General features: G+C 48.3%; 5 protein-coding genes across 5 annotated transcripts; 2 read left to right on the plus strand and 3 right to left on the minus strand.

Annotated features, from left to right (window-relative positions):
- Positions 1-927: 927 nt before the first annotated feature.
- On the plus strand, positions 928-2,515 carry ETH_00008685 (SAG family member; the record flags this gene model as incomplete). The annotated part of the gene is made up of 5 exons (XM_013378550.1): positions 928-1,117; positions 1,375-1,583; positions 1,725-1,822; positions 2,068-2,268; positions 2,407-2,515. 5 exons carry the CDS (start codon positions 928-930, stop codon positions 2,513-2,515), a joined length of 807 nt encoding a protein of 268 aa, XP_013234004.1.
- A 1,459-nt stretch (positions 2,516-3,974) lies between these two features.
- ETH_00008690 (SAG family member) lies at positions 3,975-5,573 on the plus strand (the record flags this gene model as incomplete). The annotated part of the gene is given in 6 exon segments (XM_013378551.1): positions 3,975-4,164; positions 4,423-4,634; positions 4,776-4,873; positions 5,114-5,162; positions 5,170-5,315; positions 5,465-5,573. Coding segments are annotated over 6 exon segments (804 nt in total).
- A 1,201-nt stretch (positions 5,574-6,774) lies between these two features.
- On the minus strand, positions 6,775-8,208 carry ETH_00008695 (uncharacterized protein; the record flags this gene model as incomplete). The annotated part of the gene is made up of 5 exons (XM_013378552.1): positions 6,775-6,883; positions 7,026-7,226; positions 7,479-7,576; positions 7,781-7,885; positions 8,098-8,208. The coding sequence occupies 5 exons, from the start codon at positions 8,206-8,208 to the stop codon at positions 6,775-6,777; spliced, it is 624 nt and encodes a 207-aa protein (XP_013234006.1).
- Positions 8,209-9,294: 1,086 nt separating this feature from the next.
- Positions 9,295-10,899, minus strand: ETH_00008700 (SAG family member; the record flags this gene model as incomplete). The annotated part of the gene is made up of 5 exons (XM_013378553.1): positions 9,295-9,403; positions 9,551-9,751; positions 9,987-10,084; positions 10,226-10,437; positions 10,704-10,899. The coding sequence occupies 5 exons, from the start codon at positions 10,897-10,899 to the stop codon at positions 9,295-9,297; spliced, it is 816 nt and encodes a 271-aa protein (XP_013234007.1).
- Positions 10,900-12,370: 1,471 nt separating this feature from the next.
- ETH_00008705 (SAG family member) lies at positions 12,371-13,998 on the minus strand (the record flags this gene model as incomplete). Its single annotated transcript, XM_013378554.1, has 5 exons — positions 12,371-12,479; positions 12,626-12,826; positions 13,062-13,159; positions 13,301-13,512; positions 13,803-13,998. The coding sequence occupies 5 exons, from the start codon at positions 13,996-13,998 to the stop codon at positions 12,371-12,373; spliced, it is 816 nt and encodes a 271-aa protein (XP_013234008.1).
- Positions 13,999-14,582: the final 584 nt, after the last annotated feature.

Here is a 14,582-nt window from a genome sequence, read left to right on the forward strand (position 1 = left end):
GCGGCATGTGTGAATGAAGTTGCTAAACCCTAGTTCCTGAATCATTTGATATGCCGATCATGTCTTTCACTCAAAGTGATAAATTGCAGATTTGGTAAGCGAGTGTGCTCAGGCAGCTCAGCATGAACTCTGGAGCGCACAGGTGTGTCGAAGTGGAACCAGAATCGGCAGGAATTAATTTGACACAGCAATTTACAAAGGCACTGTTTTTGTTTGTACCGAGAGCAGTCAAGTAAGAAGCTGGGGAATTTTTTGACTGAGAAATTTGCCAGTAGAAGCATCGGTAAAGCAGGCGTCGAGGAACGGCTGTTCTATTTTAACCACACTGTGGCCAGTGTACACAGCTTGCGCCGAATTTCCGGAGTTTGTAGCTTCCTCAAATCAATTTTACGAAATATTGTGCCTTATGTTTTGGTTCACATTGGAATTTTTGCCTTGGAAGCCCTTCGAGTAACCAGGTCACCATCCTCACAGCCAGCCAACGTGACCTTGACCTTCCCGGGATTCCGCTACCGCTAATTGCATTTTCCTTCCAACCAAGTGATTTAAAATCTCTTTCTTTACAGTTCCTTGATATCTTTAAAGGTTTCTATTCAGGCTCATGTTCCTTACCTTTTTCTGTTCCCTTAGTCTGAACGGCGTGTGCACAGCGCGCCTTCGCAGCTGGTGACTCCAATTGCAACCGCCGTATGTATCTTTGTGAAAGGAACATAATATCACAAAGTAATCAGTGCTCTACATTATCTCCCAAATGCTAATAAACATGCCGGAACAGCCGAAACAGGCTCCTACGCACACAACCTATATCGGTGCCACAAAGTCACACGCATTCCCGCTCTCTGTTTTCCCAGTCCTTTCGTCCCCTGTGCTCATTTGGTTTGGATTTTGGTACTGTCTTTTACTTTATGACGAACCAATTGTCAGACAATGACTCACGTAGTGCTGTTGGCATGTTATGCTGGCCTCCTCGCTAGCACCGCCGCGCCACACTTTTCATTGGCGCTTTCCCTTCGCTCTGGCACGGCGACGTCTCAGCAAAACAGCCTCCGCACAAATTTATTTGCATCCGGCCAAGTTTCCCTGCGAACGAACACCGTAGCCGAAGAGAGAACTCCAGGTGAACTCCTAATTCGAATGGCGCTACTCTAGCCGCAGCCACAGACCTGTGGAGATCTGTGGACCTACATAGATTATGCCTACACATGATTTTGTTCCTTTCAATGCAATTCAAGGGAAAATGCCCCCGTTTCTGAGGAATGACATTTAGGTGGCGTTCCAGTGCAGCCCCACTCGTGGCTAGCGAGCGGTCCTGTGCAAACACGTGCCATCTCATAATTGCATTGCTATTACGCGCGTGGTGCTTGTTATCTGCAGACTGCCTGGACATCATAAACAACCTAAGGGGCGAAAATCTCAAGGGTTTATTGGAGACCCTCGATACGGCAAAGGCCAGCGATGTAACTGAAAGCCTGAAGACGATCTCAATAGAGGATCCCGCAAACCCTACTGCCGATAAAATTGCAGTAAAGCTTGCAGGAGACAGTAACACATGTGACTTGGGCAAAAACGCGAATGCGGAGAAGGTAGGCCTTTTGGGCTTTGAGTACCATTCAGCAGCAGCTTTCCGCTGAAGTGATGAACTGCCCCAGGGCCAAGCTAAGACCCGGTGTTCTTCTGTGCATGCGAGAGGCTTCTACGGCAACTATTGTGGTGGTGTGCTACAGTATCCCGGACTCGTGATTCCATTCACGCACGAGACGCAATTCAAGTGCAGCGCTTTGATCCAGGCGACTTACACAGCCGGACTTAACCACCTCAAACAGTCCGTTGTTTTTACTTCGCTTTTGTGCACCCGCGCCACAGTGCCTACACCTTTTAGTTCGTGCGTGCGTCGGGGTCCTGTGCTTACTTTGGCATGGACAAGGTAGCTGATCATCCCTTAGTTTAAGAGCTCTTCCAAGTGTGGAGATCGGTGGTGCTTGGCTCAGTCGCAGTACTTGCCAAAGGAACCTTCTTGATCTTCATCTTCACTTATTCTTTTCGAATCGTATTGCTTTCTTGCTGCAGGTCGAACTTCGAACCCTCAGCAGGAACATATGATGTTAAAACTGCTCCATTCAATAACGTAGACGCCAGCAATGTGGCGTTTCTACTGTCGGAGAAAAGCAAAAAGGTCTCATGTGCCGTCACCAACAACTGCAGTGCTGGCTACAACGTTTTATTCTGCTACTTCATAGACCCACTTCAAAAAGGGGATAAGCCTTTCACGTAAGCTGAACTAGCCACGTGACTAGCCGGCAGCACAAGTGGCAAAATACACTTGCAAATGAGCTACAAGACAAGAGGACGATATTTTGCAAGATGCGATGAAGTTAATCACCAATTATTGTTTAATTTGGTTTGCAGAACTGAGCTGTATAATGCCCTCTGGGGATTGGAAACGGGCGCAGCGTTCATTTCGGTTCCCAGCGTTGCCACCGTTCTTCTCGTCCTCGCGTTGATGATTCGGGCTTGAGTTTAACAAAGAAACAATAGATCAGCTTCTGGAGATGTCGAAGTTGTACGATTTCTGTTCGAAGACATTGCTGAGTCGTTTAGAGGCTGCCTTCTGATATTTAGTGCTACGTACTGCAGGTGGCGAGGAACAGCTTCCGCAAAACTGCAGAATACGTTTCTCTCCCCACTACATCTTAGTACTACACGCAGCTTCATTTAGAATAATTTGCAATTTGTCAGATGACTGCTGTGGGTGGATTCGTTTCAGCCCTTGTGCATGCATGTAAACAACACCGCAGGTTTCAGTGAACGTCGCAGCGATGCCGGTGGCCGTTTACGCCTTATGCTAAAGTTAGTACATTCAAAAAGCGCCTGCATCTAATGCGTTGGTGCTAGTTACTCTTCACTTAGATTCGATGTACGCACCACAAAAGCATTTGGCGTCGCAGTGGGAAACACGGCATGTGTGAATAAGTCGCTAAAACCCAAAACCCTTTAATATGGCAAGCGTTTCTTTGAATCAAAGTGACAAATTGTCGGTTTGGTGAGCGACTCCGCTCAGGCAGCTCAGCATCCGGCGTCTGTAGTAGTTAGTGAACTATTTGCAGCTGCAGGCAGTGCCGACAGCCGAGCACACGGAAGTGTCGAAGTGGAACGAGATTTCGGCAGAAATTAATTTAACCGAACTATTTATAACAAACACCTCTCTAGTTTTTGAAAAGAGGAGTCAAGCAAGAAGATGGAGAATCCTTTGACTGAGAAATCCCCCAGGAGAAGCATCGGTAAAATTGTGCAAGGCAGAAGCCGCAGGAGTTACACGAGCGCACAGGGCGTGTGGCCAGCGAACACTGCGTGCACCCATTTTTGGGAGTTTGTACCTTTCCTAAATTGATTTCGGTCAAAGGTATTGATCTGCCTTTTAGTGCACATTAGAGATTTTGTCTTGGAAGCCCTTCGAGTAACCCTGTCACCATCCGCTCACCGCCAGCCATCGTGACTTTCGCAGGACTGAATTACCACGAGTAGCATTTCCTTTCGAACCCATGCCTCCACAGTGTTTTTCTGTACTTCTCCTTTATATCCTTAGAGGTTTCTGAATAGGTTCATGTCCTTTACCTATTTCCGTCCCCTTAATCTGGACGGCCTGTGCATGGAGTGCCTTGACCGCCGGTGACTCCTCCAATCTCAGCAGCCACCATATTACTTTGTGAAGGAAATGCAATATCACAAAGTAGTCATATACTATAATGTACTTTCCAAAGGTAGATAAATGTGCCGGCACTGCCGAAACAGTCTCCTGAGCAATTGTATAGTGGGGTCCAGGTGTCGTACAGCTCCCCCCACGACCTCACTGCACACAGCCCACATCGTTGCTACAAACTCTCACGTATTCCCGCTCTCTCTCTTCTTAGCCCGTTTGTTCTTCGTGCTCATTTTGTTTGGTTTTCTGCTACTGTCACTTAGCCAGTTGTAAGGCAATGACTCACCTACGGTTGTTGGCATGTTACGCTGGCCTTCTCGCCAGCGCCGCCGCACCACACTTCTCATTGGCACTTTCCCTTCGCTCTGGCACAGGGACGTCTCAGCAAAACAGCCTCCGCACAAATTTATTTGCATCCGGCCAAGTTGCACTGCGAGCAGAGCCCTCAGCCAGTGATGTAACTGAAGGTGAACTGGTAATTAGAAAAAGTGAATGGCGCGACACTAGCCCCAGCCACAGATCTGTAGAGGTCTGTGGGCCCCCAGAAATTATGCCTGGGCATGATTTTCAGTTCAATTTAAGCGCGAATGCCCAAGTTCTTGACGAATGATATTCAGCATGCTCTTCAGTGCAGCCCCACCCGCGGCTAGTGGTCGGCCCCGTTGAAGTACGTGCCACGATACAATTGCATTGACATGACGCCGGTGTTGGCTTGTCATCTGCAGACTGCCTGGACATCATAAACAAGCTAAGGAGCGAAAATCTCAGGGACCTGTTAAGAACCCTTGCCAAGGCAGAGGAAAATGAGGTGACTGAAAGCCTGAAGAAGATTGGAAAAACGCAACCGGAAGGCCTTACTGCAGTGAAAATCGCAGTAGCGCTTGCAGGTGAAGATGTAGGAACATGTAACTCAGGCGAAAATGCGAATGCGAAGACGGTAGGGCTGTTAGGCTTTGAGTATTGTTGAGCAGCAGCTTTCAGCTAAAGTGGTGAATCGCCGCAGCACAGAGCTAAAACCCGGTATTACCCTACGCATGCGGGAGGCTTCTAGAGCAGGTGTCCTGGTGTTGTGCTACAGTATCCCGGACTCGTAATTCCATTTCCGCATTCCACAGATTTCGACTGCGATGCTTTGGTCCAGGCGACTTACACAGCTGGACTCAACTACCTTAAAAAGTCCGTTGTTTTTTACTTCATTTCCTTTCCCCGGTGCCACAGTGCCTGCACATTTTAATTTGTGCGTGTGTTGGAGTTTTGTGTGTACTTTAGCACGCACAAGGTGGCTGCTTATCCACTAGTCAAGAGTTCTTTTAGATGCGCAGCTTGGTGGTCCTCGTCTGGGTCTCAGTACTTGCCAGAGAAATCTTCTTGGTCTTCAGCAATTCTTTTTTGAATATTACTGCCTTTATGCTGCAGATCGAACTTCGAGCCATCGAAAGGAACATATGATGTTGAAAACGCTCCAATCTAGCAACTTAGACGCCAGCAATGCGGCGTTTCTGCTCTCGGCAAAAAGCACAAAAGTCTCATGTGCCGCCACCAACAACTGCAGTGGTGGCCACGACGTTTTATTCTGCTACTTCATAGACCCACTTCGAAAAGGAGATAAGCCCTTCACGTAAGCTGTATTAGCAACGTGACTAGCCGGTAGCAAGGCGGCAGAACACACTTGCAAATGAGATGAAGACAAGAGCACAATATGTTGCAGAATGCGAATTGCAAGGTGCGATAAAGATAATTGAAGTTATCGATGAATTTCGCTTGCAGAACTGAGCTTTATAATGCTCTCTGGGGATTGGAAACAGGCGCAGCGTTCACTTCAGCTCCCAGAGTCGCCACCGTTCTTTTGGTCCTCGCTCTGATCACTCGGATTTGAGCTTATCGAGCAAACGAGAGAGCAGCTTCTGGATATGTCGAAGCTGTACAAATTCCGTTTGGAGAGATTTCTAAAGCTTCCCGGATGGGTTTCTGATGTTTTGTTCTAGGTACTTTAAGTGGCTGGTGAGAAAGAGCTCCGGCAAAAGGGCAGAATACATCTCTCCCCCCACTACATCTTAGTACCACATGCAACTTTATCTGGGGTAATGTTAAGTCGTCAGATGCCTGTTGTGGTTGGATTCCCCTCACATGTATGCAAACAAACAACACCACAGGTCTCAGTCCCTCAGTAACATTCACAGCGGAGCCAGTGACTGTTTACGCCTTATGCTACAATTAATACATGCAAACAGTGAGCGCATCCATTGTTTTGGTGCTAGATGCTCACTATGGAGATTCGATGTACGCACCACAAAAGCATTTAGCGTCGCAGTGGAAGGCGCGGCATGTGTGAATGAAGTCGTTATATCCTAGACGCTAAATCCTGAACCCTTGGATATGCCGAACTTGTGTTCGACTCGAAGTTATAAAGTGCCGCTTTGATAAGCGAGTCTGGTCATGCAGCTGAGCAGCCAGCGGCTTTCTGAACTATATGCCGCTTGCTGGCGGTGCCGACAGTCACTCTGGAGCACGCAGGGGATCATGTTGAGCTGCCTGAGTGGAATCTCTTATCAAGCCGGCAATTTATATCACTTTGGGTCAAAGACATGCTCGACATATCTAAGGGTTTATGATTTAGCGTTTAGGATTTAGCAGCTTCATTCACATATGCCGCGTTCCCCACTGCGACGCCAAATGCTTGTGTAGTGCCTAGATCGAATTTTAGTAATGAATAACAAGCACCAGCACAATGCATGCTGGCGCTCTTTGAATTTACTAACCGTAGCAGAAAGCATAAACGGCCACTGGATTCAATGTGAACGTTCATGAACAACTGTAACCTGCGGTATTGTTTGCTTGCATGCACATAAACTGAGGGGAGTCCCACCACAACAGGCATCTTACGTATTTAAATTCTCTAGATAAAGTTACGCGTATTACTGAGATACAGTGGAGACAGAAACATATTCCACATTTTTGCTGGAGCTCTTCCTCACTAGCCGCTCGAAGTAGGCTCCAGATCAGAAACGAGCTTCCAAACAATTCAGAACTTCTTCAAACGCAATTTTTGAAGATCTTCTCCTTTTTCCTTGTTGAGCTCAATTCCGAATGACCAAAGCGAGGACAAGAAGAACGGTGGCGGCGCTGGGAACCGAAATGAACGCTGCGCCTGTTTCTAATCCCCAGAGGGCATTGTAAAGCTCGGTTCTGCAAGCGAAAGTAGTAAGTGTAATTATTTTAATCGCAGTTTTCAATTACCATTCTCTACCTTTTCGTGCTCTTGTAGCTCATTTGCAAGTGTGTTCTGCCGCTTGTGCTGCTGGCTAGTCACATGACTAGTTCAGCGTACGTGAAAGGCTTGTCTCCAGTTTGAAGTGGATCTATGAAGTAGCAGGATAAAACGTCGTGGCCAGCTTTGCAGTCTTTGGTGGCGGCGCATGAGACCTTTGTGCTTTTCGCCGACAGCAGAAACGCCACATTGCTGGCCGCTACGTTGTCAAATGGAGCATTTTCAGCGTTATATGTTCCTGTTGAGGGTTCGAAGTTTGATCTGCAGCATGAAGGCGATAAGATTCAAAACAGAGTAGCTGAAGCCAGGCTGTTGCCAGGAAGCTTTCTTTGGCAAATACTGCGACTGAGGCAAGCACCACCAACATGCACACCTGGAAAACAACTTGGACTAAGGGCATGATCAGCTACCTTGTGGACGCTAAAGTAAACACGGCACCCCGGCATACGTACGAACTAAAAGGTGTAGGCACTGTGCTGCCAGGCAAAGAAAATGAAGCAAAAAATAACGGACTGTTTGAGGTGGTCAAGTCCGGCTGTGTAAGTCGCCTGGATCAATGCGTTGCAGTCGAAATCCTCGTCATGGGCGAATGGAATAACGAGTCCGGGATACTGTAGCACAAACCAGGGTAGTCGCCATAGAAGCCTCTCTTATGCACAGAAGAACACAGGGTTTTTGCTTTGCCCTGCGGTGCTTCACCGCTTTGGCCGGAAAGCTGCTGCTGAGCGATACTCAAAGCCAAATAGCCCCACCTTCTTCGCATCCGCTTTCACGCCTAATTAACACTTTTCGACATCGGTGCCAGCGAGCGTTACTGCGATTTTAGCGGTAGTAAGGCTGTCTGGCTCCGTTTTCCCGATCTCTGTGAGGCTTTCAGTTGCCTCCCCGTCATTTGCCGCGGTTAGGGGCGAAAATGAGAACTAAGAAGAAAGGGGCTAGGAAAACAAACGGCGGGAATGCGTGGGACTGTGTGGCAAGGATGTGGGTTGTGTGCGCTGCGCTGAGGTAGTGGGGTGCTCTACGACGCCCTTATCCCGCAGTACAATTACTCAGGAGCTTGTTTCGACTCTTCCGGCGCATTCATCAACCTTTTAGAGATACGGTACAGCATTTGCTTACATTTTTAATGTACCTTTGACAAAAATTTATGCTCCGGTTGCTGCGATGGGAGGAGTGACCGGCGGTCAAGGCACTCCCTGCTCACGCCAACCAAATTAAGCAGACGGAAATGGGCAAAGGACATACATCTAATTAGAAACCCTTAAAAATATGAAAGTGCTGTAAAGATAAAGATTGTGAAGCCATTGCCTCGAAAGGAAATGCTATTCATTGTAGCGGGGTGCCGCGAAGGTCACGATGGCGAGCGGTGAGCCGATGGTGACCTGGCTACTCGAAGGGCTTCCAAGGCAAAGCCTCCAGTGTAAACTAAAACGCAAGTCGATATCTTTGCTCAAAATTAGTCTAGGAAGGCTAGAAATTGTGAAAAATTGGCACACGCTGTGCACGCTGGCCACAAGCCGTGTTCGCTCGCCTATTTCGGTGGCCGTTCACTTGTGCCAATACCACCGACGCTTCCACTGGCTCCGGTCAAAGAATGTCCTGGCTTCCTATTTGCATGCATTCTTCAAAAGCGAAAGCAGTACTTGTTATAAATGGCTGGATTAAAGTAATACCTGCCAATTTTTGTTCCGCTTCGACACACGTGTGTACTCGTGTCGGCACCGGAAGCAGCCGCACAGAGTTCTTGCTGCCTGAGCGGATTCACTTACCAGGCCGACAGTCTATTTCTTTGAGCCAGGGGCATGCTCGGCATATTGAAGGGTATGGGGTTTAGTGTTTAGGGTTAAGCGGTTTCATTCACACAAGCCGCTCTTCCCACTGCGGCGCCAAATTACATGCTTTACTGGTGCGTATATCGAACCTCAGTAGTGAGTAGCTAGCACAAAAACGACGCCTTGCCGCGCTCTTTGATTACATTAACGGTAGCAGAAGGCATAAACAGCCACTTGCTTCGCTGTGAGTGTTCATGAAACTCTAAAGCCTGCGTTGTTGTTTGCTTGCATGCATATTGAGCTGAGAGGCGTCCAACCACAACAAGCATCAGGCAGGTTAAAATTACTCTAGACAAAGTTTCGTGTAGTACTAAAATGTAGTGGAGAGAGAAGAATATTCCGCATTTTTGCCGAAGCCCTTCGCCAGCAGCCATTTGCAGTGTTGTGTAGGAGTAGCAATCCGAATTCAGCTTCTAAACGATTCAGCAATGCCTCCAAACGGAATTTTTACAGCGTCTTTACCTCCGAACGCTGATCCTTTGGCTGTTTATTTAATCTCAAGTCCGAATAATTAGAGCGAGGATAAAAACAACAGTGGCGACGCTGGGAAATGAGATGGACGCTGCGCCTGCTTCCAATCCCCAGAGGGCATTGTAAAGCTCCGCTCTGCAAAGCAAAATCAATTCATAATTGTACTTATTTTCACCGTACCTTGCAAATGCCGTTCTGCAGCGTATTATGCTCTAGTAGCTGATTTGCAAGTGTGTTCTGCCGCTTGTGCTGCCGGCTAGTCACATGGCTAGTTCAGCTTACGTGAAAGGCTTGTCTTCTTTTCGAAGTGGATCTATGAAGTAGCAGAATAAAACGTCGTGGCCAGCTTTGCAGTCTTTGGTGGCGGCACATGAGACCTTCTTGCTTTTCTCCGATAGCAGAAACGCCACATTGCTGGCGTTCACGTTATTAAATGGAGCGTTTTCAACATCATATGTTCCTGTTGAGGGCTCGAAGTTCGATCTGCAGCGTGATAGCGATGGGGGTCAACACAGAACACCTGAATGTCAAGACGTTTTGTTTGGCAAGTACTGAGCCAGGGACAAGCACCTGGACATCTGGGAAAACTCTTGGACTGAGAGCATGATCAGCTGACGCGCGTGTGCGAAAGAAAACACAGAACCCCGACACACGCACAAACTAAGTGTTGTAGGCACTGTGGCACCAGCGAACGAAGACGAAGTAAAGCGCAACGGACTGTTTGAGGTGGTCGAGTCCAGCAGTGTAAGTCGCCTGGATCAATGCGTTGCAGTTGAACTCCGTGTCATGCGGGAATGGAATAACGAGTCCGGGATACTGTAGCGCAACACAACAAAAGTTGCCATAGAAGTCTCTTGCATGCTCATGAGAACAAAGGCTTTTAGCTTTGTGCTGCGGCGATTCATGACTTTAGCAGAAAGCTGCTGCTGAATGATACTCAGAGACCCAAAGCCCTACCTTCTTCGCATTCGCGCCTTCGCCAGATTCGCATGTGTCTACATTGCTGCCAGCAAGTGTTACTGCAATTTTCGGCGCAGTAGGGCTTGCTGGTTCCTCTATTTTGATCGCCTTCAGGCTTTCAGTCACCTCAGTGCCCTCTGCCTTTGCGAGGGTTCCCAAGAGGTCCTTGAGATTTTCGCTCCTCAGCTTGTTTATGATGGCCAGGCAATCTGCAGATGGCATGTTAACACTGGTGCATTGCCAGTGCAACTACGTAGTGCCATGCATTTCTACATTACCGCCCACTAGCTACGGGTGGGGCTTCACAGAAGCGCCACCTGAATGTCACTCCTGAAGAAGGGGGGGATTTGCTCTTGAATTGCGTTTGAAGGAATAAACTCATGAGTACGCATAATGTCTGGAGGCCCGCGGATCTTCACAGATCTGTGGCTGTGGCCAGCGTAGCCCCATTCACTTGTTCACACGAGTAGTTTACCTTCAGTTTTCTCATCGGCTTGGGGAGGCGTCGGCGTCTGCGGCGAAACATCGCCAGATGCAAATATGTTTGTGCTGAGGCTGTTTTGCTGAGATGTCGCCGTGCTAGAGCGAAGGGAAAGTGCCGATGAGAAGTCTGGTGCGGCGGCGCCGGCGAGAAGGCCAGCATAACATGCCAACAACCCGACGTGAGTCATTGCCTGGCTTATCATAAAGTAAATTGCAGTAGCAGAAATCCAAACAAAATGAGCACGAAGGACACGAGGGATGGGAAAACAGAGAGCGGCAATGCGTGGGAGCTTGTGACAACGATGTGGGTTGTGTGCGCTGCTGGGGGGAGCTGTAATCCCACCATGCAATCACGCAGGAGCTTGTTCCGCTCGTTCAGACACATTTATCGACCTTTGGAAGGTACGCTACTTTATCTGATTACTGTGTGATATTATGTTTCTTTCACAGAGATATATTAGGGCGGTTGCTGCGATTGGAGAGTCACCGGCGGTCAAGGCACGACTTGCACACGCCGTCCAATCTAGGGGGACGGAAATAAGTAAAGGTCATAAACCTTTGTAGAAACCCTAAAGGATATGAGAGACTAGTAAAGGAAAACATTGTGATGTCACTGGTTCGGAAGAAAATGCCATTTTGGAGTCTGGCGAAGGTCACAATGACGTGGTGAGCGGCCGTTGACCGGGTTACTCGACGGGCTTCCAAGGCAAGACTTCAAGTGTAAAGTAAAATAAACGGCAAAATTTTTGTTTTAAGTTAATGTAGCAAAGCTACAAATTCCAAACGACTGGCGCACGTTCCGTACGCCGGCAACACGCCGTGTTCGCTTGCGTGCTTCCGACAGCACTTCCGTTTCTACCTATTTCACCGATGCTTGTACTGGCCGATTTCCCGATCAAAGAATTTCCCGGCTTCCTACTTAACTGCTCTCTAAAAACAGAGAAGCTGAGTCCTACAAATGGCGGGACTGAATTAACTTCTGGGAATCCCCGGTTCCACTTCGACGCACCCATGTGCTCCGGAGTGGTTGTCGGCTGCGGCAGCACTACTACATTGCTCAATAACTGCTAGCGACGCCAGATGCTGAACTGCCTGAGCGGAATCGCTTATCGAACCGAGAATTCATTAGTTTGAGCCAAATACATGCTTGGCATGCCAACAGTTTAGGGCTTAGACTTTAAGGTTTGGCAACTTCATTCAGGCATGCCGCTTCTCGCACTGCGACGCCAAATGCTTACTTGGTGCGTACATCGAACCACAGTAATGAGTATCTAGCACTAAAACAATGCAAATGGTCGCTCTTTGATTGCATTCACTGTAGCAAAACGCGTAAACGGCCATTGGCTCCGCTGCGAACATTCATTAAGGGCTGAGACCTGTGGTGTTGTTTGCTTGCATGCATGTGAGCGGAGAAGATTCCAACCACAGTAGGCATCTGACGGATTTAAATTACTCTAGGTGGAGCTACGTGTAGGACTAAGATGCAGTGGGGAGAGAAACATATTGTGCCTTTTTGTCAAAGCTCCTTCTCACCAATCGCCTGCAGTACGCAGCGCTAGAGGTCAGACACCAGCGTCTAAACGACTCAGGAAAGTCTTCAAACGTAGCTTTTACACCTTCTGCATCTCCAGCAGCTGCTCTGTTGTTTGTCTGTTGAGCTCAAGCCCGAATGATCAGAGCGAGGGCCAAAAGAACGGTGACAACGCTGGGAACTGAGATGGACGCTGCGCCTGCTTCCAATCCCCACAGAGCATTGTAAAGCTCCGCTCTGCAAGCAAAAATAATTAATGATTGCAGTCACCTTTATCGCGCCTTGAACTCCCTACTCTGTTGCATGTCGTGCACTTGTAGCGCATTTGCAAGTGTGTTCTGCCGCTTGTGCTGCCGGCTAGTCACATGGCTAGTTCAGCTTACGTGAAAGGCTTGTCTTCTTTTCGAAGTGGATCTATGAAGTAGCAGAATAAAACGTCGTGGCCAGCTTTGCAGTCTTTGGTGGCGGCACATGAGACCTTTTTGCTTTTCTCCGATAGCAGAAACGCCACATTGCTGGCGTTCACGTTATTAAATGGAGCGTTTTCAACATCATATGTTCCTGTTGAGGGCTCGAAGTTCGATCTGCAGCGTGATAGCGATGGGGGTCAACACAGAACACCTGAATGTCAAGACGTTTTGTTTGGCAAATACTGAGCCAGGGACAAGCACCTGGACATCTGGGAAAACTCTTGGACTGAGAGCATGATCAGCTGACGCGCGTGTGCGAAAGAAAACACAGAACCCCGACACACGCACAAACTAAGTGTTGTAGGCACTGTGGCACCAGCGAACGAAGACGAAGTAAAGCGCAACGGACTGTTTGAGGTGGTCGAGTCCAGCAGTGTAAGTCGCCTGGATCAATGCGTTGCAGTTGAACTCCGTGTCATGCGGGAATGGAATAACGAGTCCGGGATACTGTAGCGCAACACAACAAAAGTTGCCATAGAAGTCTCTTGCATGCTCATGAGAACAAAGGCTTTTAGCTTTGTGCTGCGGCGATTCATGACTTTAGCGGACCGTTGATGCTGAACGGTACTTAGAGCTCAACAGGCCTACCACCGTCGCATTTGCGCCCTTGCCCGATTCACATTTCTGGACGTCGGTACCTGCGAGCTTCACTGCAATTTTCGCAGCAGTAGATTCTGCTGGGTCCTTTATTTCAATCTTCTTCAGGCTTTCAGTCGCCTCTTCATCCCCTGCCTCGGTTAGGGTTCCCAAGAGGTCCTTGAGATTTTCGCTCCTTAGCTTGTTTATGATGGCCAGGCAATCTGCAGATGGCAAGCTAACACAGACATAATGCCAATGCAGCTGTATTGTGGCATGTGTTCAGCAGTCCAGCCCACAAGCCACGGGTGGGGCTGTACAGAAGCGCCACCTGAATGTCATTCGTGGAAAACGTGGGCTTTTGCGCTTGAGTTGCATAGAAAAGAATGGTTTCATGTGCAGGCATAATTTCTGGAGGCCCACAGAACTCCACAGATCTGCGGATGAGGCTAGCGTAGCGCTATTCACTTGTTCACAGTTCAGCGCTATTCACTTGTTCACACGAGTAGTTCACCGCTAGTTTTCTTTTCGGCTTGGGGAGGAGTTATCGTCCGCAACGAATCTCGACCGGATACAAATAAATTTGTGCCGAGGCTGTTTTGCTGAGACATCGCTGTGCCAGAACGAAGGGATAGCGCCGATGAGAAGTGTAGTGCGGCGACGCTGGCGAGAAGGCCAGCGCAGCATGCCAACAACCCTACGTGAGTCATTGTCTGAGAATTTTCTTGTCATAAAGTGAATGACAATGGCAGAAATCAAAACAAATGAGCAGGAAGGACGAGAGGGCTAGGAAAAACGAGGGCGGGAATGCGTGGGAGCTTGTTGCATCGATGTGGGCTGTGTGCACTCAGGTAGGTCGTCAGGGGAGCCCTTCGACGCCTTTATCCCATCGTATAATTACTCAGGAGCTTGTGTCGGGTGTTCTGGCACATTTGTCAACCTCTGGAGAACAGGGAACGGTATCTGATTACTTTGTTATATTACATTTCATTCACAAAGATGCATACGGATGTTGCTCAAATTGGGGGAGTAACCGGCGGTTTACGCCGTCCAGATTAAGGGGACAGAAATAGGTAAGGAACATGAACGTAGTTGAAAACCATTACTAATATAGAGGAGCTGTAAAGAAGGACATTTTGAACCAATTAGTTCGAAAGAAAATGCAACTCGTGGTAGCGGAGTCCGGCGAAGGTCACGATGTTGTGCGGTGAGCGGATGGTGACCTGGTTACTCGAAGGAATTCCGAGGGAAAACTTTCAATGTAAACTAATCCATATGGCAAAACGTTTGTTTA

The sequence above is a fragment of the Eimeria tenella genome, genomic scaffold, assembly GCF_000499545.2.
Source record: "Eimeria tenella Houghton genomic scaffold, Eth_scaff9, whole genome shotgun sequence".
In the NCBI taxonomy this organism is placed as follows: Eukaryota; Apicomplexa; class Conoidasida; order Eucoccidiorida; family Eimeriidae; genus Eimeria; species Eimeria tenella.